Source organism: Brachycentrus maculatus, unplaced genomic scaffold (genome assembly GCF_059751285.1).
Source record: "Brachycentrus maculatus isolate JH-2025_06_01 unplaced genomic scaffold, ASM5975128v1 h1tg000220l, whole genome shotgun sequence".
In the NCBI taxonomy this organism is placed as follows: Eukaryota; Metazoa; Arthropoda; class Insecta; order Trichoptera; family Brachycentridae; genus Brachycentrus; species Brachycentrus maculatus.
This window is the reverse complement of record NW_028280971.1, coordinates 954,958-974,159: the sequence shown is the minus strand read 5'-3', so window position 1 is coordinate 974,159 and position 19,202 is coordinate 954,958. Positions and strand designations below refer to the sequence as shown.

The window sequence follows — 19,202 nt, the reverse complement described above, 5'->3', positions numbered from 1 at the left end:
AATTTTTTCTCCCCCTCAACTCTTTACCTGATCCTAATTTTATGATATTTTTCCTATCACAGTCGTATAATTATTTCAATATACTAGTTTGTTTCGCCGAAAGATATTCCTTTGTTGCTATGGACCACCATTACATATACTTATGGTAAAAAAAAAAACTATTTAAAAAAATCAATTTCATTCCATTATTTATAAATTATTTGAAAAACTTGACTTGACTTTAAACTGGAAACAATAAAAAAAAACAAATTTAAAATAAATTGGAGAAAAAATCACTTGTGAAAATAGATTTTTTCCAAAACTTGTAGGCGTCTTATGTTTTTTATACATACATTAAGAATATTGAAAAAAAACTTTATTAATATTGTAGTTCATATTTATTAAAATACCTATATGGTATCTTTCCTTTGAACAATGTAAGTTTCTTTTATGTAAAATATCATCGCACACAAATTCAACATATGTACTATGAAAGTAATACATACATTGAGTAAAAACCGTAAAAAAACATGTAACGTAATTTATTGATTGTTAAAAAATCTTATTTATCATCATTGTCATTACTTTGTCGATCAACATTTCTATTCAGTGGGGTCTTCTTAATTTATAACTTAACGCGAAGGATAATCGATATCTCGGGGGCGTTGGAGGGTTACTGTCGATGGTCGACGCTCCATCAACAAGCCTGACTGACATATCAGAAAAACACTGCCCGTAGCTATAAACATAAAAACAAACTTGTATAACAAATAATGATTCAGTTAAGGTACTTTAACAGATTTTACGACCGCTTCAACGAGCTCTGAACAAGTTTTTCTACTCATGGAGATGATTGGTATAGGTAACAGTTAGTTATGAGAATCCATTTTTTTTTTGCACACAAATTATTTAAACTTTATTACGCCATTTCTAAAATCAATAATCTATTTGCTTTCTCATAAAAATTACAAGAGAAATCGTTTAGTACATAATTTATCATATTTAAAGAAATAAGTTTTAGAGATACGTCAACTAATCAGCATTATTCGACAAAGCCGACTGACTTATCGGTCTTTTCGCTGACCATAACAACTAGTTGACAGTCAGTATTTATTTGCCGATAAACCGGTATAAATCTCTACGAACAAAATAATGTCAACATATGTTCCTTTAGATTCAACATACATAAGTAGATGCTACAGAAAGGTAACATGATTCGATGGCATGGCCTACGTGACGTTGTGTATGATAGAAGAACCTACAACCTGAAGACGAGAAGAGCTTGCTCCAGCAGTCTACGAAGACGATAAGTTGGGATGTACCCAGGAAGAAAAGCTTGCTTAGATTCAACAAAGTATGAAAAAGTATTTTACTTTTACTTTAAGTACTTTTTTTTCTTGCTAAATTAGACCTTTTTTGTCTAAATTTTTAATAGATAATAGTTACTGCTCTTTTTGACGATTTTTTATATTCAAATTTCTATTGGTATGGTAGAATTCTTTCTACCATAATTACTTACAAGTAATATAATAAGTTAGATTCGCCATTTATCTTCGCGTATTCTTGACGACCAGGTCTCTAGACTTCCTTCTTACTCCTGGCTCCATCCCAACTTATCGTCTTTGTAGATTGTTGGGGTCAGCTCTCCTCGTCTTCAGTCTATAGATCCTTCTATCAAAGACAACGTCACCTAGGCCATGCTTTCGAATCATTATCTTTCTGTAGCATCCATAAATTCTTTGGTCTTCCTCAAGATATATTTCAAGGAAGATCCATGGCGATTGCCTAAATCACAATATGATCAGGTCTCCAGGGCGTTAATTCAATAAATTATCATTGTGATCGTATGAAAAAGCCATGGTTGATCACCCAGAATATTGCTTTGTTCTACCTCACCGCACGGATATGTGTATGTAATATATAATTATTGCTTTCGTGAACGGTTGCTTTGATGAAGACCGAATAAATTTTAACCTGGTTTATTGCGGTTTTATTTCTCAAATAATTACTAATCATAATCGCTGAAAACTAATGACATCTCTAGTAACTTAAATGTAAATGTAAACGCTTTAAATTTGAAGTTTGTAATTTGTATGTTAATTATAAATAAATAAATTGTATTTAATTTAATTGAATTGAAGATTGGAGGGTGTATATGAGGCAATACATGAACATGGAAGAGGCTAAGATTGTTTAAAGAAGACAGATTGGTCTGGCGTTGTATTTTTCTGCCTACCCCTGCGGGAAAGTGGAATGATGGTTAGTTAGCAATATCATTTGAGTATATTTTTTACGGTATTACATGGTACGCATCCACTGCATAAAAAGAGTGTCCAGTGTATGTTTGAATATTCGAAGCTGAAACGGAGTTTTTTTTTCTTCTAAATTTAAATTAAAGCCTTATTCCAAATTTAAACTATAACTTTATATTATTTGAGTATACTTTTTATACGGTATTGCATGGAACGCATCCACTACATAAAAAGAGTGTCCAGTGTATATTTGAATATTCGAAGCTGAAACTGAGTTTTTTTTCTTCTAAATTTATATTTGATCCTTATTCCAAATTTAAATCTTAATCACTCACTCGCCCCGCGATATCTGCACGTCGCGCGGCGCGCGGCATGCCGGACGAGCTAGGGGCTCGAGAGCGCTACCGTTGGCATTCCTTTGTCGTGAGTGGTCGGGAGTCGGCGTCAGGGACAGAGTCGTCTCGAATTTAAAATTCGAACGAATTGTCGTCTCGAATTTAAAATTCGAACGAATTGTATGCTCGAATTTTGAAATGAGACCAAAGACAACGAAAGTTTTGAGTTTGAATGTTTTGCAAGCAGTATCTTGAAACATGGCCTAGTATTCAAATTTAAACGCATCGTATGATCGAATTTTCGAGTGTTTTAGCCAAAAATTTTCACTCATGAATTACATCACATTATAGTCACTTTAAACATAAAGAGTAAATCCACTCACGAGTAGGCATAGGCTATGAAGCTTAAGGTTGAAGCCTGAGTAGGTACATGATAAGCGGTGTTGCATAAGCCGTAGCTAGATTTCAGAGTCACTTAGACGTTAGGTAATTTAAAAAAAAAAAAAAAATACCATAGATGAATGTTTTTTTTTTAGTTTGTTTGAATGTTTTGCAAACAGTTTCTTGAAATATGGCCTGGTATGCGATTATTGATTACTGGCCAGTTTATAAAATTGATACCTAACTAACTAGGCCTATATGAAAATCCTACATGTATCAAAAGTACCTACCCGAGATAATTGCATACATACAACATTTTAAAGGTATCCAAATAATTGTTCAGAAATCTTGATTCTCAGATTTGTGAACAAGTATGTGGACACTCAAAATGTAAAAAAAAAAATGGTCAAGTTATAAGCTACATACAAAAGTTAAAATTGTGTTTTCAGGCGGGGCTCATATGTAATATCATATCAATATAATCCAAGATTCGGACATAACATATGAATAGAAAGATTCTTTGCTCAATATAAGATTTACCTATTCCAACATAGATGTCGGTAGTGAGTTCACATGAACTGTGTTACGAGTTTGATCAATATAACTAGGGTTCCGAAAATTGGGTAGTGTGGTTGTCAATCAAGGTTGAATTAGTGAATGTTACACATGTGTAAAGTGATCACTTAAACCAGCCTATGACGGTCGTAAGCCCCGTAAATGCTTAGACTTCCAAATTCTTCTTCACCTTTGTTGATAAGTAAAAAAAATAATATGTTAATGACTGTTTGAAGAATTGGCTTAAAAACCCTTTAAACGATTTTTTCTTATTTCCTAACGTCCAAGTGATTCTGAAATCTACCTACGGCTTATGCAACACCGTTTATCATGTCCCTACTCAAGGCTTCAACTATGTCTACTCGTGAGTAGATCTGCTCTTTATGTTTGAAGTTACTATAATTTCATGTAATTCATGAGTGAAAATTCTAGGCAAAAATACTCGCACCCTTTAAACGAAACATCGCGTTGCTGCCATAAACCAATATCAACAAAGTAAGTAAAAAGAACCGACAGATAAACGTAATTATTCAGTCATTGTTTCGTGTTTGTTAAGGAGACAGAGATAGTAATATTAAGCAGAGTGAAAAGTAGGAAGAAAGAAAAAAACAGTTTGTAAACTCGTATATTATCGCAGACACAGTAGACACAGTTTATCTACGTTTTAAGATAACATCTCAAAAGGAACGAACCTCGTTCATTCATAATGTACTGTTATTGGTTGGTTAGAAAATATATTAGTTCAAATTAAAAAACAATAAGCCCTCCATATTCTGACATGACCAAGAAGGTCAAAACCGAAAATGAACTAAATTTTCATGAAGGTTACAAAAAAACTACTACAATTTTTTAACAATAGTAAACATAAAACATAGATCATCAAAATTCTCAAATATTTTCATTCAACTATGGCGATTTTCCAACTTCTGACTGATCCACTTTCACATATTTGGTGAACGTTATCATCCCATAAATTCCTATCATCCAATGATCGAATTAAGTTATGACTTCTTTTGAAAGTATCGTTGCTTAATTGGATTTTTAAATTTGATTCGTTATCGCTGACCAGTGAAAAAAATTGGTAGCTTAAAGCAGTTTTCTAGCTCCTGATATTGTTTTTGACAATTTGCTATCAAAAACATGATCTGGAATGAAAAAATAACCTAGAAAAAGTAACGAATACTATCCCAATATTATCGATTAATTATGAGATGGTTTGGGCACGTTAATCGAAAGAGTCAATAAAGAATAGTAAAACAGATGAATGAAGTAAATGTAGATGAAAATAGAGTAGCAGAGGAAAACTGAGGAAAGCTTGGCATGATCGAGTATTTCAAATACTTCAATGCGGTCAGGTCAGGAGTCGGGATAATGCGGGGGATGCATGAATGTGGAAGAGGCGAATATTGTTTGCAAATATAGATCGGTGTGGCGTTTTATTCTCTCTGCCTACGGCTGGAAGAAAGCAGCACGATGATTAGCTAGTTAAAATTTTGTTAGCCAGATAATGAATGATAAGTTAGGTAACGTTTGTTTATTTCATCAGTACAAATGCTACACCAACTATATTGTCTCGATCAAATAACACAGGCTTTCTAATCTTAAATATTTAATTTAAAAATCTTCCTACAAGTTTAAATATATCTAGGTATACACATTATACACATTAAATTCTGAAATCCCCATCGCATGCCTACACAATTTTCTAGAAAATATTAATATTTCGTTCACGTACCTACTTAAACTGTACATTTCTTTCCCCAGGTTATAAACATTCAAAGTTTGTAACCAGATTTTAATTTGTTTATTTAGAAGCTGAAAAAAAGAGGCGCTTCCCGCCTTTTCAAATATTTGACAAGTGTCTGACATTGTTTGGAGCGCGCGCGGCGGTATTTGAATGCCTCGCTTTGATTGGACAAGATTTTATCCGCGGGAGTCCGTTAGTGATGTGCGTAACCGACTTTCACAAAGTTCACGCGATTACAAATTAGCTGAAACATTAGATAAATCGGAACGTATACATTGGCTCTAATGTATCTGTACACACACCATATACTATTCACTATATTTTTCTACTTATAATACGAGAAATTGTAACTTTGAACCTAAAGTTTAATCAACTCTGTTATATTAAATTATAATTACTGTTATATTAAATTAATATAGCAACTGCAATGGGTAAAGCGATTTTACCAGCGAGATAAATTCAGCAAGCGTGCCTTTGTCGTTGAGAGCCCGATGGAACGGAATACTCTTCCACCAACAGTTCCACTTTCACGAAACACCGAGAGGAGGATGATTTTTTGGAAAAAAACTAAAAACCCATTTATTTTTCAAATCATTCAAATCATTATTTTACAACAATGGGGCCTCGTTAATTATTAAAAATATATTATTATTATTTGCTGTACCAGGCTTGAAAGCATGGAATGCCATTCCCACGAAATTCGAAATAACAGGCGAACCTCATCTTTCGCATATTCTACTTTCGCACAATTCGCTATTTCGCACATTTAAAACAATTTTTTTTGAAAAATGTAAAAATGTTTTGTTTACGTGCAGTTCTTTCCCTTTCACACTATGAAATGCATATGAACCGGGTCGGTACTGTGAAAAGCATTATGTACGTACTGAATTATAACTTCTTATAAGTATGAGACTTGAGACGACTTAAAATAAACAAAATAAGAGAATAATTCAGACACAAAAATGGTCGAACTGATAACCGGTTAGTTACATCACTAAGTTAGATTTGGTCCAGCGACCGCAGCGGCGATGCTTGATGTTGGGGGTTATCTAATTTTATTACGCGACCCGATGTTCTCAAAAGCATTCTCCGCTCTTTATATCTCTCTCCATGTTTATTGCATCTTGTTCACTGTTTGTTTTAGTTAATTGGGATTTCATTCGGTCGGCATTTCTGTCACATAATTAGAAATTAGAAATCGATTATCGGCTGGGCACCAATGAATAGATGATAAGGAGAGCCCTACAAGACAGACAAATTTATTGAAGCAAGTCTTGCCTTCTTTTGGTTTTTGGAGGTAGTGACTTGATTTTTATATTCTACCACAAAACATACTTATGGTCTGTACGCATTTGGTGCATAAGGCACCCTGACCAAGAATATGACTTTAATTAAATATTTGATATTTCTTAAAATGATTCTCAATAAAATGAAGCACGGTTATATGCCTACCTCCCAGAATTTGGATATAGGAGTTGTTTACAAATATTTTTACCTGTGACAGGTTAAATACATGTTTTTAGGTATTTTTACATGTTTTTTCAGCAAACATTTTTTAATTGGCATTTTCAATGGCAGCGCCATCTGCTGAACGTAAAAGCCGTAGCATATGTAATTCTAAATATTGAAAATTCAAAGTGACGGAATTTTCAAGAAGCACGCTGTCCGCCATGAGACATTTACGATTGTCTTGTTGTTTTATAGATTTCAATCTATGCTTCATGAAGATTGTAGAATTAGACATAAAAAATGAGATTTTTTCTTTCTTTTCTATTTAGGTACTAAACCAAAGTAATACGAGGCTGAACATAGTAAGAATATCAATGGATAAAAAAATGATCACGTACAGATTGAAGTTAGCGATTTTACTTTTGTAAAACTTGTCACTTTTACTAAGTTGGAAGGTTTCAATATTTAAATAATTACACGAGTTGAAATTAATTCAGCTGGTTTCGTGGTTTTTCTACCCATTTTTTGTGCTTTCCTTAAAATCCATTCCAAGAAGTCGACCATTGCACTTTGCCGCGTTTTAATCCGCTGAACCGAGCGTTAAACCCGGCTTATTCAAACGTCTATCAGGTGTCACCATCTCGTCAGAAGATTTGGAGCTCAAAATAAATCAAATCCCGTGAAGTACCGTAACCGAATAACGAAAGGTGCACGGCTCCGTACAGAAAGCGATCTTCTACCGACTTCCAAATTGATTTCACGCCCCATCATCGTGGATTATCACGCAATTTTACGAGCATTAAGCGCGGGCTGAGCTTGAAACAGGCTGAACTAAGAAACCACCCGCAGAAGCGACTGCCTTAGACAAACAGTAAACCTACACTCTCCGTATCATTCATTGTTCATGTAATACCATTTTTAAGTGGTATTACACGAAGTTAACGATGAATGATAAGGAGAGTGTTTATTACCTTACCATAAAGTTAGTCCGCCTCCGTAGTGTAATGGTCAGCTACCTCACGCTCGGCTACCGTTCTGGAGGTCCCGGGTTCGATTCCCAGAGGGGGGTCTAATAAATATTATTGATTTTTTCACTTTAATATTTATTCAATATTACCTTGGACTGGTACCTGAAGTGGAGGGCTGATCACCTTTCCTTCGTGTGTTAACGATCAAGATAACACTGCGTTTATATGATGCAGTGCCCTATGCACCACTGGGTTGCGGATAAGGGTTCGAATTCGAATAAAGTTAACAATGCTTTTAACATACAAAATGTATGCAGTAAACCGTTGATTTTTAGGGATATCGCAACATCAGATCATTTTATTTACAATATTTTGAGTGTGTCTAAATACTTCACAAATGTGGGTTTCTCCGCTTGAGTTATTTTTACTAACCTAATTAATTTTCTAAAACCAGAAGGTAACCAATGTAACAAAGATATTAATAGTTTAAATGACCAAGTTTGAATCCATCGCATTGCGCTTGTTTAAATACTGATAAAAAACAACATGTTATTTAATATATAGTACATTGTGATTTCTTTAAAGTGACTGCAGTGTCTTCAGAGGGCTTGGAGTTACGATATTAGACTCGTCTTTTAGTTTCATCGCTTTGTATACACTGCCGGACTCAGTTCTGACTATGAGGATAATAGATTCCTGTTTGTTTGGGGATTATAAATTACTCAAAAGGAACCCATTAGTTTTGATTCTGAAAGATCCATAGAGTGCTGGCGCGTTTAAAATAAATAACGTACGGGAAACCAAGTCAGTGTTGATACCAATGTAACATATTTTATTAGAATATATTTTATTTATTATTTACTCCACGGCGCTTTCACCCTACGGATGAAAAATCAATACAATAGGTGTCTTATCCTAAGATGAAAAATCCATCGTCTATATGATACAAAGAGTCTGGGCATCCTAGGGCTTATGACCTGGCATTTGGCTGGCTTTTTGAGCAAGCTATATATGCAATAAACTTCACAAATTTCTGAAACTGGAAGAACATATATTGTTTGTGGTAAATATGTATTATATTTCTCAATGTTTTGTCTCAATATTTTAATATAGAAACTACGACTACTGTCACGGCGTTTCGTCGACTACTGTCACGGCGTTTCGTCGAACGCCACACTCTTCTGTCCTGACGAACACTCCTCGCTTCCTTCACATCCATACGTCTAGTCATACGTGCCCTCCGATTACGCAGACGTTAGACACCACTAGATTTTACATTTCAATTGATCTGATCATGCCAAGTCTTTTTCGGCCCTCTTCATTCTGTTCTCCCTCTCACATTCGCCACATTTAGTTTCTTAGTCATTCTCTCGTTATCCATTCGCTCCACATATTCGCTCCATGGCGATATTATTGTCAACTAACTAATTAACTACCCATCACGCTGCTTCCCCGCAAGGGTAGGCAGAGAGAATAGAACACCAGACCACCCTGTCTTTGCAAACATTTTTCGCCTCTTCCACATTCATGCAACTCCTCATACACACCCGCCGATTATTTCGACTCCTGCCCGGCCGCGTCAAGTATTTGACACACCTGATTTTGCCACAAGTTTTTCTCGTTCTTCCTCTGCTTCTTTTTTAACTACAGATATTATCGTTTGAAAAAAAGAAATACGCATAAGTATACATATATAGTTAGTGTACTAGAAATTCGTTGGTGAATTATTTTGTACAAGGTTAGTCATCTAGATGCAATTTTAAGAATTGTAGTCATGTCTAGATTTGCCTTTGAAACCCGAGCTATAAATTTACCGTCCGTCTTAACAAAAACATCAGCCATGACTCTCCATTAAAAAAGGCAACGGGGCACCCTAAATTGAAATTTCAAAATGCCTTGTGCATTTTCCCTCACAGCTTGGGTTCGTCCGAAATTCCTTGTTCGTTCGCATTTGTTTACCTTCCTGCCTTTTTCGTCTTTTTTTGACTTTTCTAAAGTCAACAAGGGCAGAATCCGCTTCAATAGATAGGGAATGCGTGTTTGTTTAGGACAGGCCTGGCCAACCCAAATAGCATACCGGGCCGCATCGATGACTTAAAATTTTCCCAAGGGCCGCATACAGAAAATAGATTTTTTTTTATGTATTAATTTTAAATCAAACACAGATTTTTTGTTAATTTTTTCGTTCATTTACCACCAACGAGCGAGTTTTTTTTTTTAAATTATCTATATGACTTGTGTATTAATTTTTTTTATCTTTTAATTTTAAATTAAACACAGATTTTTTGAGTGTACTAAATTGTATTTTATTAACAAAAACACATAAAAAATTATATTGTGACAATTGTTTCGCCTTGTTAGGACATTAGTTTGATATTTTAGTTAGGCCACCAACGAGCGAGTTTTTTTTAAAATTATCTATTTGACTTGTGTATTAATTTTTTTATCTATTAATTTTAAATTAAACACAGATTTTTTGAGTCTACTAAATTGTATTTTATTAACGAAAACACATAAAAATTATATTGTGACAATTGTTAGGACATTAGTTTGATAATGCCCTAACAAGGCGAAACAATTGTCACAGTATAATTTTTATGTGATTTTGTTAATAAAATACAACTTAGTAGACTCAAAAAATCTGTGTTTGATTTAAAATTAATACAAAATTAAAATGGAGTTCTACAAATTAAACGCCAAATCAATATATACAATAGATTTTTTTTTATAACAACGAATTTCATACTTATTGATTTTTTGTAAGTACATATTATGAATAAATAGAATGCGGAGGTAATCAGAAAGTAAAATCATGGTAATTGTGAAGAAAGAAAATATTACTACGACCAAAGGTGAGTAGAAAACATAGAATGAACCAATAAAAAATGTATTTGTATAGTAACAAACATTTGAACACATAAATGAAACAATAATAACGTTATTTTAATATTGTTTCATTTATGTGACCACTCAGTTTGAGATTTGAGTTTCTCTTCGCTTACTTAATTTTTTAAATCTATTTCAATAGTTGAAGATGCACACATTAACTGGTTTTCGAGATTTTTTGAGATTGCGTCAAATTGGCAATGCTGAAGAGCGTGCGAACGGATATTGTCCACTGTTTTTATAACAACGTGCATGACTTGGCTCATAGAATACTTGAGGGCATAAATTTTGTTGATGCATCACACCGTGTATTTAAAAATATGTTCTTCATACATGGCCGCGGGCCGCGGGTTGGCCACCCGTGGTTTAGAAGGACAATGGAACTGTCCCATGGAATTAGGGACGATTCTGTGAATTTTGCTATCAATGAAGGCATCTGCCATCCCTGAGATATCACGCCACGAGTATTATAAGTAATCGGATTTTGTAGAAGCTTTTGCAATTGAATTTTTTTTCTATTTGCGTGGGGTCTGTCTGTAACAAGCTCCACATATAACTGTACATAAATCAATGTCACAGTAAATAATTGAATCAACTTTCGCAACAATAGAGAGGCGATGTAAATAAATCCCTGCGTTTTTTGTTCAATAATATAATATCAGAAAAAATTGGCTACTGGGCATATAACAATAGTTTTGTTTACATACTCCCTAACGCTTTTAGATAAGATATTTGTGGATCTCATTTTTTTACAGTAAATAATTGAATCCACTTTTGCAACAATAGAAAGGCGATGTAAATAAATCCCTGCGTTTTTTGTTCAATAATATTATATCAGAAAAAATTGGCTACTGGACATATGACAATGGTTTTGTTTACATACTCCCTGACGCTTTTGGATTGGATATTTTTATATCACATTTTTTTTATTCAATGTTGCATTTTACAGCCCTTTCCCCCAATAAATATATCTCCATTTTTCTGAACTTGGTACAACCAGATCAATCAGAACCTAAAATCTGGTGGTGTCAAAAGTCTACGTAATCGGAAGGCATGTATGACTAGATGTACGGACGTGAAGGAAACGTCAGGATAGAAGAATTTGACGTTTCATCCTCTTTACCTATCCCTTAAGGAAAACAGCGTGAAGGCAGTAGTAGAAGTAGCATAAGATATAGAAAATGCAAAGCGCCCGTGAAGCAATTTTTTTGTAAAAATGTGTCCCATTCAAATTAGCCAAATGTTATTACTATTATTTTAACTAACGTACTATCACGCCGCTTCCCTGAGGAGTAGGCAGCGAGAATAGAACGCCACACTGATCTGTCTTTGGGCACAATCTTCGCATCTTCCACACTCATACATACACGCCGATAAGTTCAAGTATTTCAATAATTCAAGTATTTGTAATACTCGATCGTGCCAAGTTTTCCTCGGTCTTCTTCTGCTCCTATTACCAATCACATTCGCTCCACAAATTTGTATATTTATCCTTTCTGCACTCATTCTATGCGTGATTATAAGTACATATTATTATGTATTTACAATGCGACAAATCGTACGACACCTATCTTCATTTCAATACCTACAACTAGAACACATTCCAGAAATAAAAAAAAAACGTAAAAAAGCTTTAGTAATATTCTTTGAACTTCAAAAGCCAAAATGAGTAAATAAAAGGCTTGACAATAAAATGGCGTCGCAATCCAATACACAACCCGACACCTCGGCATAAATTATTGTTTGCGCTCCATTCAATCCTTTAATGAATAACGAAACTCTCCACCCCTTTCAAAGCCATATGCTTCTTTTCGTTCCACATAGGTGTTTATTTTTAGCGTCTCAAGTTTCTTGCTCTTTTATGAACCTCGGTTTGCTTTACACTTCGTTTATGACGGATTTTCATCTAACCAAATACGTTATGACATTTTTCTTTTCCTTTAAGAGCGTGGGTCCTAAATCACTTGTCACTTTTTTGTTTTGACAAGGGACGATATTTATCTTTATTTTTTGTGGCGTGTGGTTCTCCGCAGCGATATTTATTTCATTTTATCTGGGACGGGGTTAGTTTACATACTTTGCCCTATCTGGACTGATCTTGGGAATATATCGGGGACACGTGAATGTATATTTTACAGATGACTTATAAATATTTATTTGTGATTGATGTTTTCGGAAATCGGTGTAGTTTTGATCATATCAAATTCTCTTGATAATTTGTAACTCGATATTTTCTTACAATTTTCTAAATATTAATTTCAAGGTACCAACCAATCACGAAAAAATCTAGTATATATGGGATTACGGCTGTGCAAACTTAAAACACAGTAAGGGACATTTTTTTGCAGTATATATATTTTTTGGACTAAGTAGAATCTACTTAGTCCAAAAATGCAAAAAAAAACGTTCTACTTAAAAATGTCTCTTACTGTGTTTTGAGTTTGGATATCCGATTAGTCGATGTAACTTATGAAAACTAACTAATTTACCTTCACGAAGCTTCAGGAATAGGCAGAGAGAATAGAACGCCATACCACTCTGTCTTTGCAGCAAACATTCGTCGCATCTTCCACATGTATCTCCTCTACATACTAGCCGATTATTTCGTCTCCTGACCACGCCGGATTTCAAATATTTGACATACCTGATTATTAAGTTTTCCTCAGTCTTCTTCTGCTCTGTTTTCCAATAACATTCGCCTCAGAAATTTGTTTTACCGTTCTTTCCTCACTCATTTGTTCCACATGTCCAAACCATCTTAACACACTGTTCTTAATTTGATCGATAATGCTCACCTCAGCCTTGCATTCTTTCCTAATAATGGCATCTATGTATATGCACATATGCATTTATATAATTTAACCTCAGAATCGATCATCTTGCTTCGAAGATATTAGTGATCAATGTAACTCTGCATTAATTCAATGCAGTGCCCTATGCACCATTTGGATTCATTAAGGATGAGATTAAGAATATAAATATTTGTATTGTAGTATGCAATTTTTAAGAGATAACGCAAAAAATACGTATTTAGCAACTTTGACCCTAGTGAAGGGATTAATCGAATATTTCTCATGAAATCACTTGTATTTAGCAACTTTGACCTAGTGAACGGATTGATCGAATATTTCTCATGATATCACTTGTATTTAGCAACTTTGACCCTAGTGAACGGATTAATCGAATATTTCTCATGAAATCACTTGTATTTAGCAACTTTGACCCTAGTGAACGGATTAATCGAATATTTCTCATGAAATCACTTGTATTTAGCAACTTTGACCCTAGTGAACGGATTAATCGAATATTTCTCATGAAATCACTTGTATTTAGCAACTTTGACCGTAGTGAACGGATTAATCGAATATTTCTCATGAAATCATTCACTCATCATGATGATCTTCGATGGAAATAAAGCCATTACGAGTCGGCGATACAATTGTAAATATGCAAAAGAATCATTTCGACCGGATCCAATTTAAAAAATCATTTTTGTAACAGCTCTAAATCAATCATCGGTGATCAATCAAAAGATTGTGTTTATACGGAGGTCACCGGTTCGGTGTGTAACGACGTGTGGTATGGAGCTCGACCAATCGTGGGTAAACACAGCAACAAAGGGTCAAGTCGTACGAGCATTCATAATATTTTATATGCTAACAAGACTAGGCACCGCCTGTCATTTCAATCAGTTAGCGCTGTATTAACTCAATAATAAAAAAAATAATAACAAAAAACCAACGAGCTTCGTGTCTAGTTTTTTATGGCCAGAAAAAGTCTAGACTCGACAATCAATACGTGGAACCAGAACTATAAGAGGCCAAGTCATAAATTAGTGCATTATTATTTTTATCGTTTTATTTATAAGTTATTAAGCACGATTGAGGTAATATGAAGTCAGCGAACCATAGTATTATTGTTACATACTTGCAAATTTATCACTGTACTAAATATACTTATTTTTTACATTATTTTTTTACATCTCAACATAGATGAAGAAGATGTTCTTCTATGTTGAGATGACAAAAAATAAAATGAAAAATAACTTCTATATTTACGAAAATGCCGCTATATGCGTAAATTACCAAAAAATCTTAAGTTTCAATCTTTGTGATGATTGTTTTGCTTCTTTCATGGTCAGTCTCCACCCATATCTATCCTCCACTCGTCTGTATCTCTATAAATTGTGCCTTCTGCAATCGTAAGAAGCAGGCATGGGTGTCTTATACAGTATTATGTCTTATCCATGTGGTTCGCTATTTTGCTAATTTATTAAGTAAGCATTCAAGGGCATTTCATGTCATCGATCACACAACAGCAAAAGCACGATCGCCAAATTTAGTGCGCTAGTTGCGAGCTGGTAAGATCACCTTAGGCATGACGGTTGTTGAATCCGATTAAATTTAAAAAAAAAAACAAAAAGCCAAAAACTTATTTTAACCGTTACATAGTATCTACCTATTGATTTTATCATACATAAAAAAATATTAAATTAAAAATTCTTATGAGACCTTCGAACATAATATACCAAAACTTCTGACCAATAATTTTTTTTTCTTTATTTGAGATTTTTTATTTTATTAAAATTTTATTATATTTAAGTTAATGCCTTATTATTCTGAACCTTTTGTATATTCCAGTCACTCGTACGATTTATGTAAAGAGTAAATACATGATCAAAATATTTAACATCATCTCATGTTTTGTAATGAATAATGCACTATAATATATATTTTTTCACATAATTTACATAAAAATCCGCCTTCATATAAGAATATAATATACGTGTATTCACTTGCACTTTATAGTCTGTTCGGTGATTTTTTTTTGCTCCAAGGGATTATTCCACACATTTTTTTGGGACAAATTATACTGCGCACAATATTTTTACGCACATACATAATGTGTATAATTTAAATATGGCCACAAATATACTTTATTTAATAAACAAATCTAACTTTATGTACTGCTGGAAACATAATATTCAGAATTGAAAAAAATACGACTTTTGGACTAAATTAAATTAGAATGCTACATTGAACACGGGACAATAATATTGACGTTATTATGTTTTAAGCAAAAAATCTAGACATTGTGCATGAAAAATGCTGAGTAATCAATGTTCAAAAATCTGTGCCCAAAATTCGTGTGCCGAAAAATCCGCATATCCCTTTATTCATTCCTCGGTACATACGAGTTCAAACATATATACATAGATACCCAATTATTACTTCTTATATATCCTATGTGGAGAAACTTAGATTTGCGAACAAGTGTTTGAACACTTAAAATGTCGTGAATAATAAACTGATTTATTTTATCTGTTTTTTCAGATGCGAGACCCGCCCTGGTCCAGAGTTCTTGCTGCGCTCGTACACCTTCCACGCCAACTCCACATTCAGGCTGGTCCAACACTACTACGCGGATCCGTCTTGCTCCAGTCCAGTGTACACGGCAGTAGCGAGAGGACGTCTCCGCGAAGGAGGACAATACTCCTTGTACAGAGTTGGGCTGGTCCCTCACACAGCAGCAGTTGCGCAGCAGCTTGCTGCCAAGATATTCTCCACTTGCCCAGGTGAGATTTCGTCACTTTTTACCATGTAAATCAAATTGTTATAATACATTTTGTATTTTAAAACCATTGTTAACTTTGTGGTATGGAAAAATCTCCTTTAACCTTCTGACCTCCACTGCTGGATATAGGCTTCTCCCATATCCTTATTTTTTTTCCGATCTGTTATTGTTTGCAACCAGCTTCTACCTCTCCCACAGCGGCTATGTCGCCGAACCATCTTTTTGAGGTCTTCCAACGCTTTTTTATTCTCCCAAGATCTATATCTCAAAATTTTAGAGGTTTCTCTTGTGGGGTCATGTCTTACAACAGGAGAGTAGACTAGACTCATTAGACTTTAACCCTCTCCTTATAATTCATCGTTCACTTTATGTAATACTACTTAAAAAAAAATATATACACTGAGGACACCCTAACACTTGACCTGATAAAAGGGAATGGTTATCAGCTTGATTAACTTATTTTATTAAATGATTTGTAAGTGTGTTCATTAAAAACAATAAGCGATAACTCATTTTTAATATGTTGTTTCAGGTATTGCTAGAAAAAGATGGCTGCCTTTCCATGAGTACCTTATCCTCAAGTTAGCCGATGAATCTACAACTCCCAATCTGAGACCATTTACTACCTCAGCCAATGGGCAAGAATTCCCTCAAAAAATGCACAACAAAAAAGGGTTTAAAGCAGGTCATACTTCTAGTTTCAACTGTCTCAACTCCATTTCGTTGGTTTTCCACGAATTGCAACATTACAAAGTCCAAATCAAAATTGGAACTGATAGTAACTACGAAGTTTCTCATTACCGGCAAGAGCTGCTTTTAGGAGATATACATTCAAGGATTGACGGAAGAGCTTCATACAAGCCCACATCATACCAAGTACCTTTACTTAAAGTTGATACATCATTTGCTGATACCTTCGGATTGGAAAGTGACTCCCTCATCCGTAGCGAATCTTTACTTAACCTCGACTCGAAGGGGGTGGAAGACGCGAGGGGACGTGTATTTGAAAAGAGTTTTGTCGGCCACTTCGATGCAGGAAAAATTGAGCATATAGACTCCATAGCGTCATCCAAGAACGTAAAGGAAGAAATGAGTGAAAAGGTTCTGAAGAAAAATCTAGATATCTTTCACCATTGCCCCGTTTGCTCAACAATTTCAGCTGCAAACGAAAAGTCTCCTCCATATTTGATGACGAAACCCACATTACCGCTATATCTTGCTGGCGAATGGGTTTCTCTGACTTGTGAAAACAGACCGATGGGGCTATATTTAACGAGACATTTCAAATTTTACTCAGGGGACAACACTTGGATCGTAGAATACAAATTTTATTCTGACACCATCTGTTCTGGTACAAGTTTCTCTGTCACTGCAGCTGGCCACTTCAAGAAAGGAAAATCAAACCCTCACCTACCCGGTGCTTCTGAAGTGGACTTCCATTTAGAAAGAGCTTCCCTCACAGTATTTGATCCTCATATGATGAACCACTTGGAAAAAGACCTAGATTGCGGATTAGGTCCCTGGAAATTGGGAATTCCACGAGAAATGTCCAGCACCCATGGCTGTAAAACCTTGGGATTGGTTGTCCCAAGTATTGAGTACGAACTCATGAAGATGGAAATAGATTTCCAGGGATCACCTCTGCTCTACATGGGACAAGCTGACACGGACAATAGAAGAAGAAGTGCGAAGGAAAGACCCACCGCTTACCAGCCTCCTTTGGTTCAATGCCAAGACTTGCCATCCTATTCAGAAAGCTTGAGAGATATCTTGAGTAGTCCCTTGTATAGCGATGATGCTTACAGTAATTATGACTTCAGAATATTGGCTATGAATACCGATAGCTCGGCTACCAAATTGTCAAATTTTCATTTCACTGTCTTTTGTACAATGCTATTGGCTAACTTTTTGTAAATTATCTAAGTCGTCAAATCTTAAGCAATTCTTGATCTCAGAAACTTTGATGAGAAACTGTTTAATAAATACTATATTTTGTAAATATTGTAAATACTATCTCTTCTTTTATAAAGTATTTTGTCTAAAAATCCGTTAATAAATGTAAATTATGAATACAAAATTTAAAGTAACATAGCTTTTTAAATCGTCGGTTATAGTATAACAAGCCTTTTTTTCATTACTTTCAAAAGGTTTTTACCAATAAATTCGTTCTTGTGATACTAAATCCTTCGAAATTATCCCCACCCTTCGTGAATCTTGTGCCTTATATAAATAATTAATTAAGCTAGATTTTATTTCAACATTATGCCTTTTTATATTTTCTGTTACTGATTCTGCAAATTTTGTCTTCAAAACATTTAAAACGATTCTTTTGTTTTATTATTTTCGTGTGATCTTTTTACTTAAGTAGTACCTTACTATAATTTTTGGCAAATTAACCAGTGATTCAACTTTGTAAATAAAATTATAACTATGTTATCTTTTAATTAGTTTGTATATATAATAATAAAAGGGCAAAGTATACCCAGTGATAAACCTAATACATATACCCAATGTAGATTTATATAATATTTGTACATAAGTTAATTATTTTTTAGGTTAAGCAAAATTTTATTGAATGTGTAAAAATATTTTGATATTTATGTATGTACAGAAACTAATATTAGCAAATGTAAAATGTATTTATTGCTAAAGGATTTATTAAAATATATTTTATTTCGTCATCGGAAATTTTAATTGTTACAAAGTTTAAAAAAATGTACATATCGCTCACTCCTTTCAAGAACGTTATAAATAAAAAAAACTTGATTTTTCAGGAGAACGTTTTTAAATATATTATTAGATTAAAACCAATATTTTTAGCTTTTCCACTTTATTTTTATTTGACCAGCGACCAGGTTTCGTCGTTACCGACATCATCAGACGACGTCGGTAACGACGAAACCCGGTCGCTGGTCAAATAAAAATAAAGTGGAAAAGCTAAAAATATTGGTTTTAATATAATAATATATTAAAATGCAATTCCATCACGAAGTGTCAGTGGATAATATAAATCTATTAAAACGTTTTTAAAGTTGAAAAATATAATACAATGTATTAAAAATAAATATGAAGCCAC

At 34.1% G+C, this 19,202-nt stretch overlaps 1 protein-coding gene across 1 annotated transcript in view; it reads left to right on the top strand.

Moving 5' to 3' along the window:
- Positions 1-18,871, top strand: part of LOC148306933 (protein APCDD1-like) — a 32,938-nt gene extending 14,067 nt beyond the window's left edge. Inside the window, exons 3-4 of the mRNA XM_088264189.1 lie at positions 15,886-16,127; positions 16,659-18,871. Coding sequence (XP_088120315.1) covers positions 15,886-16,127; positions 16,659-18,040 — 1,624 coding nt within the window. The 3' untranslated portion in view covers positions 18,041-18,871. The remainder of the gene's footprint in view (positions 1-15,885; positions 16,128-16,658) is intronic.
- Positions 18,872-19,202: the final 331 nt, after the last annotated feature.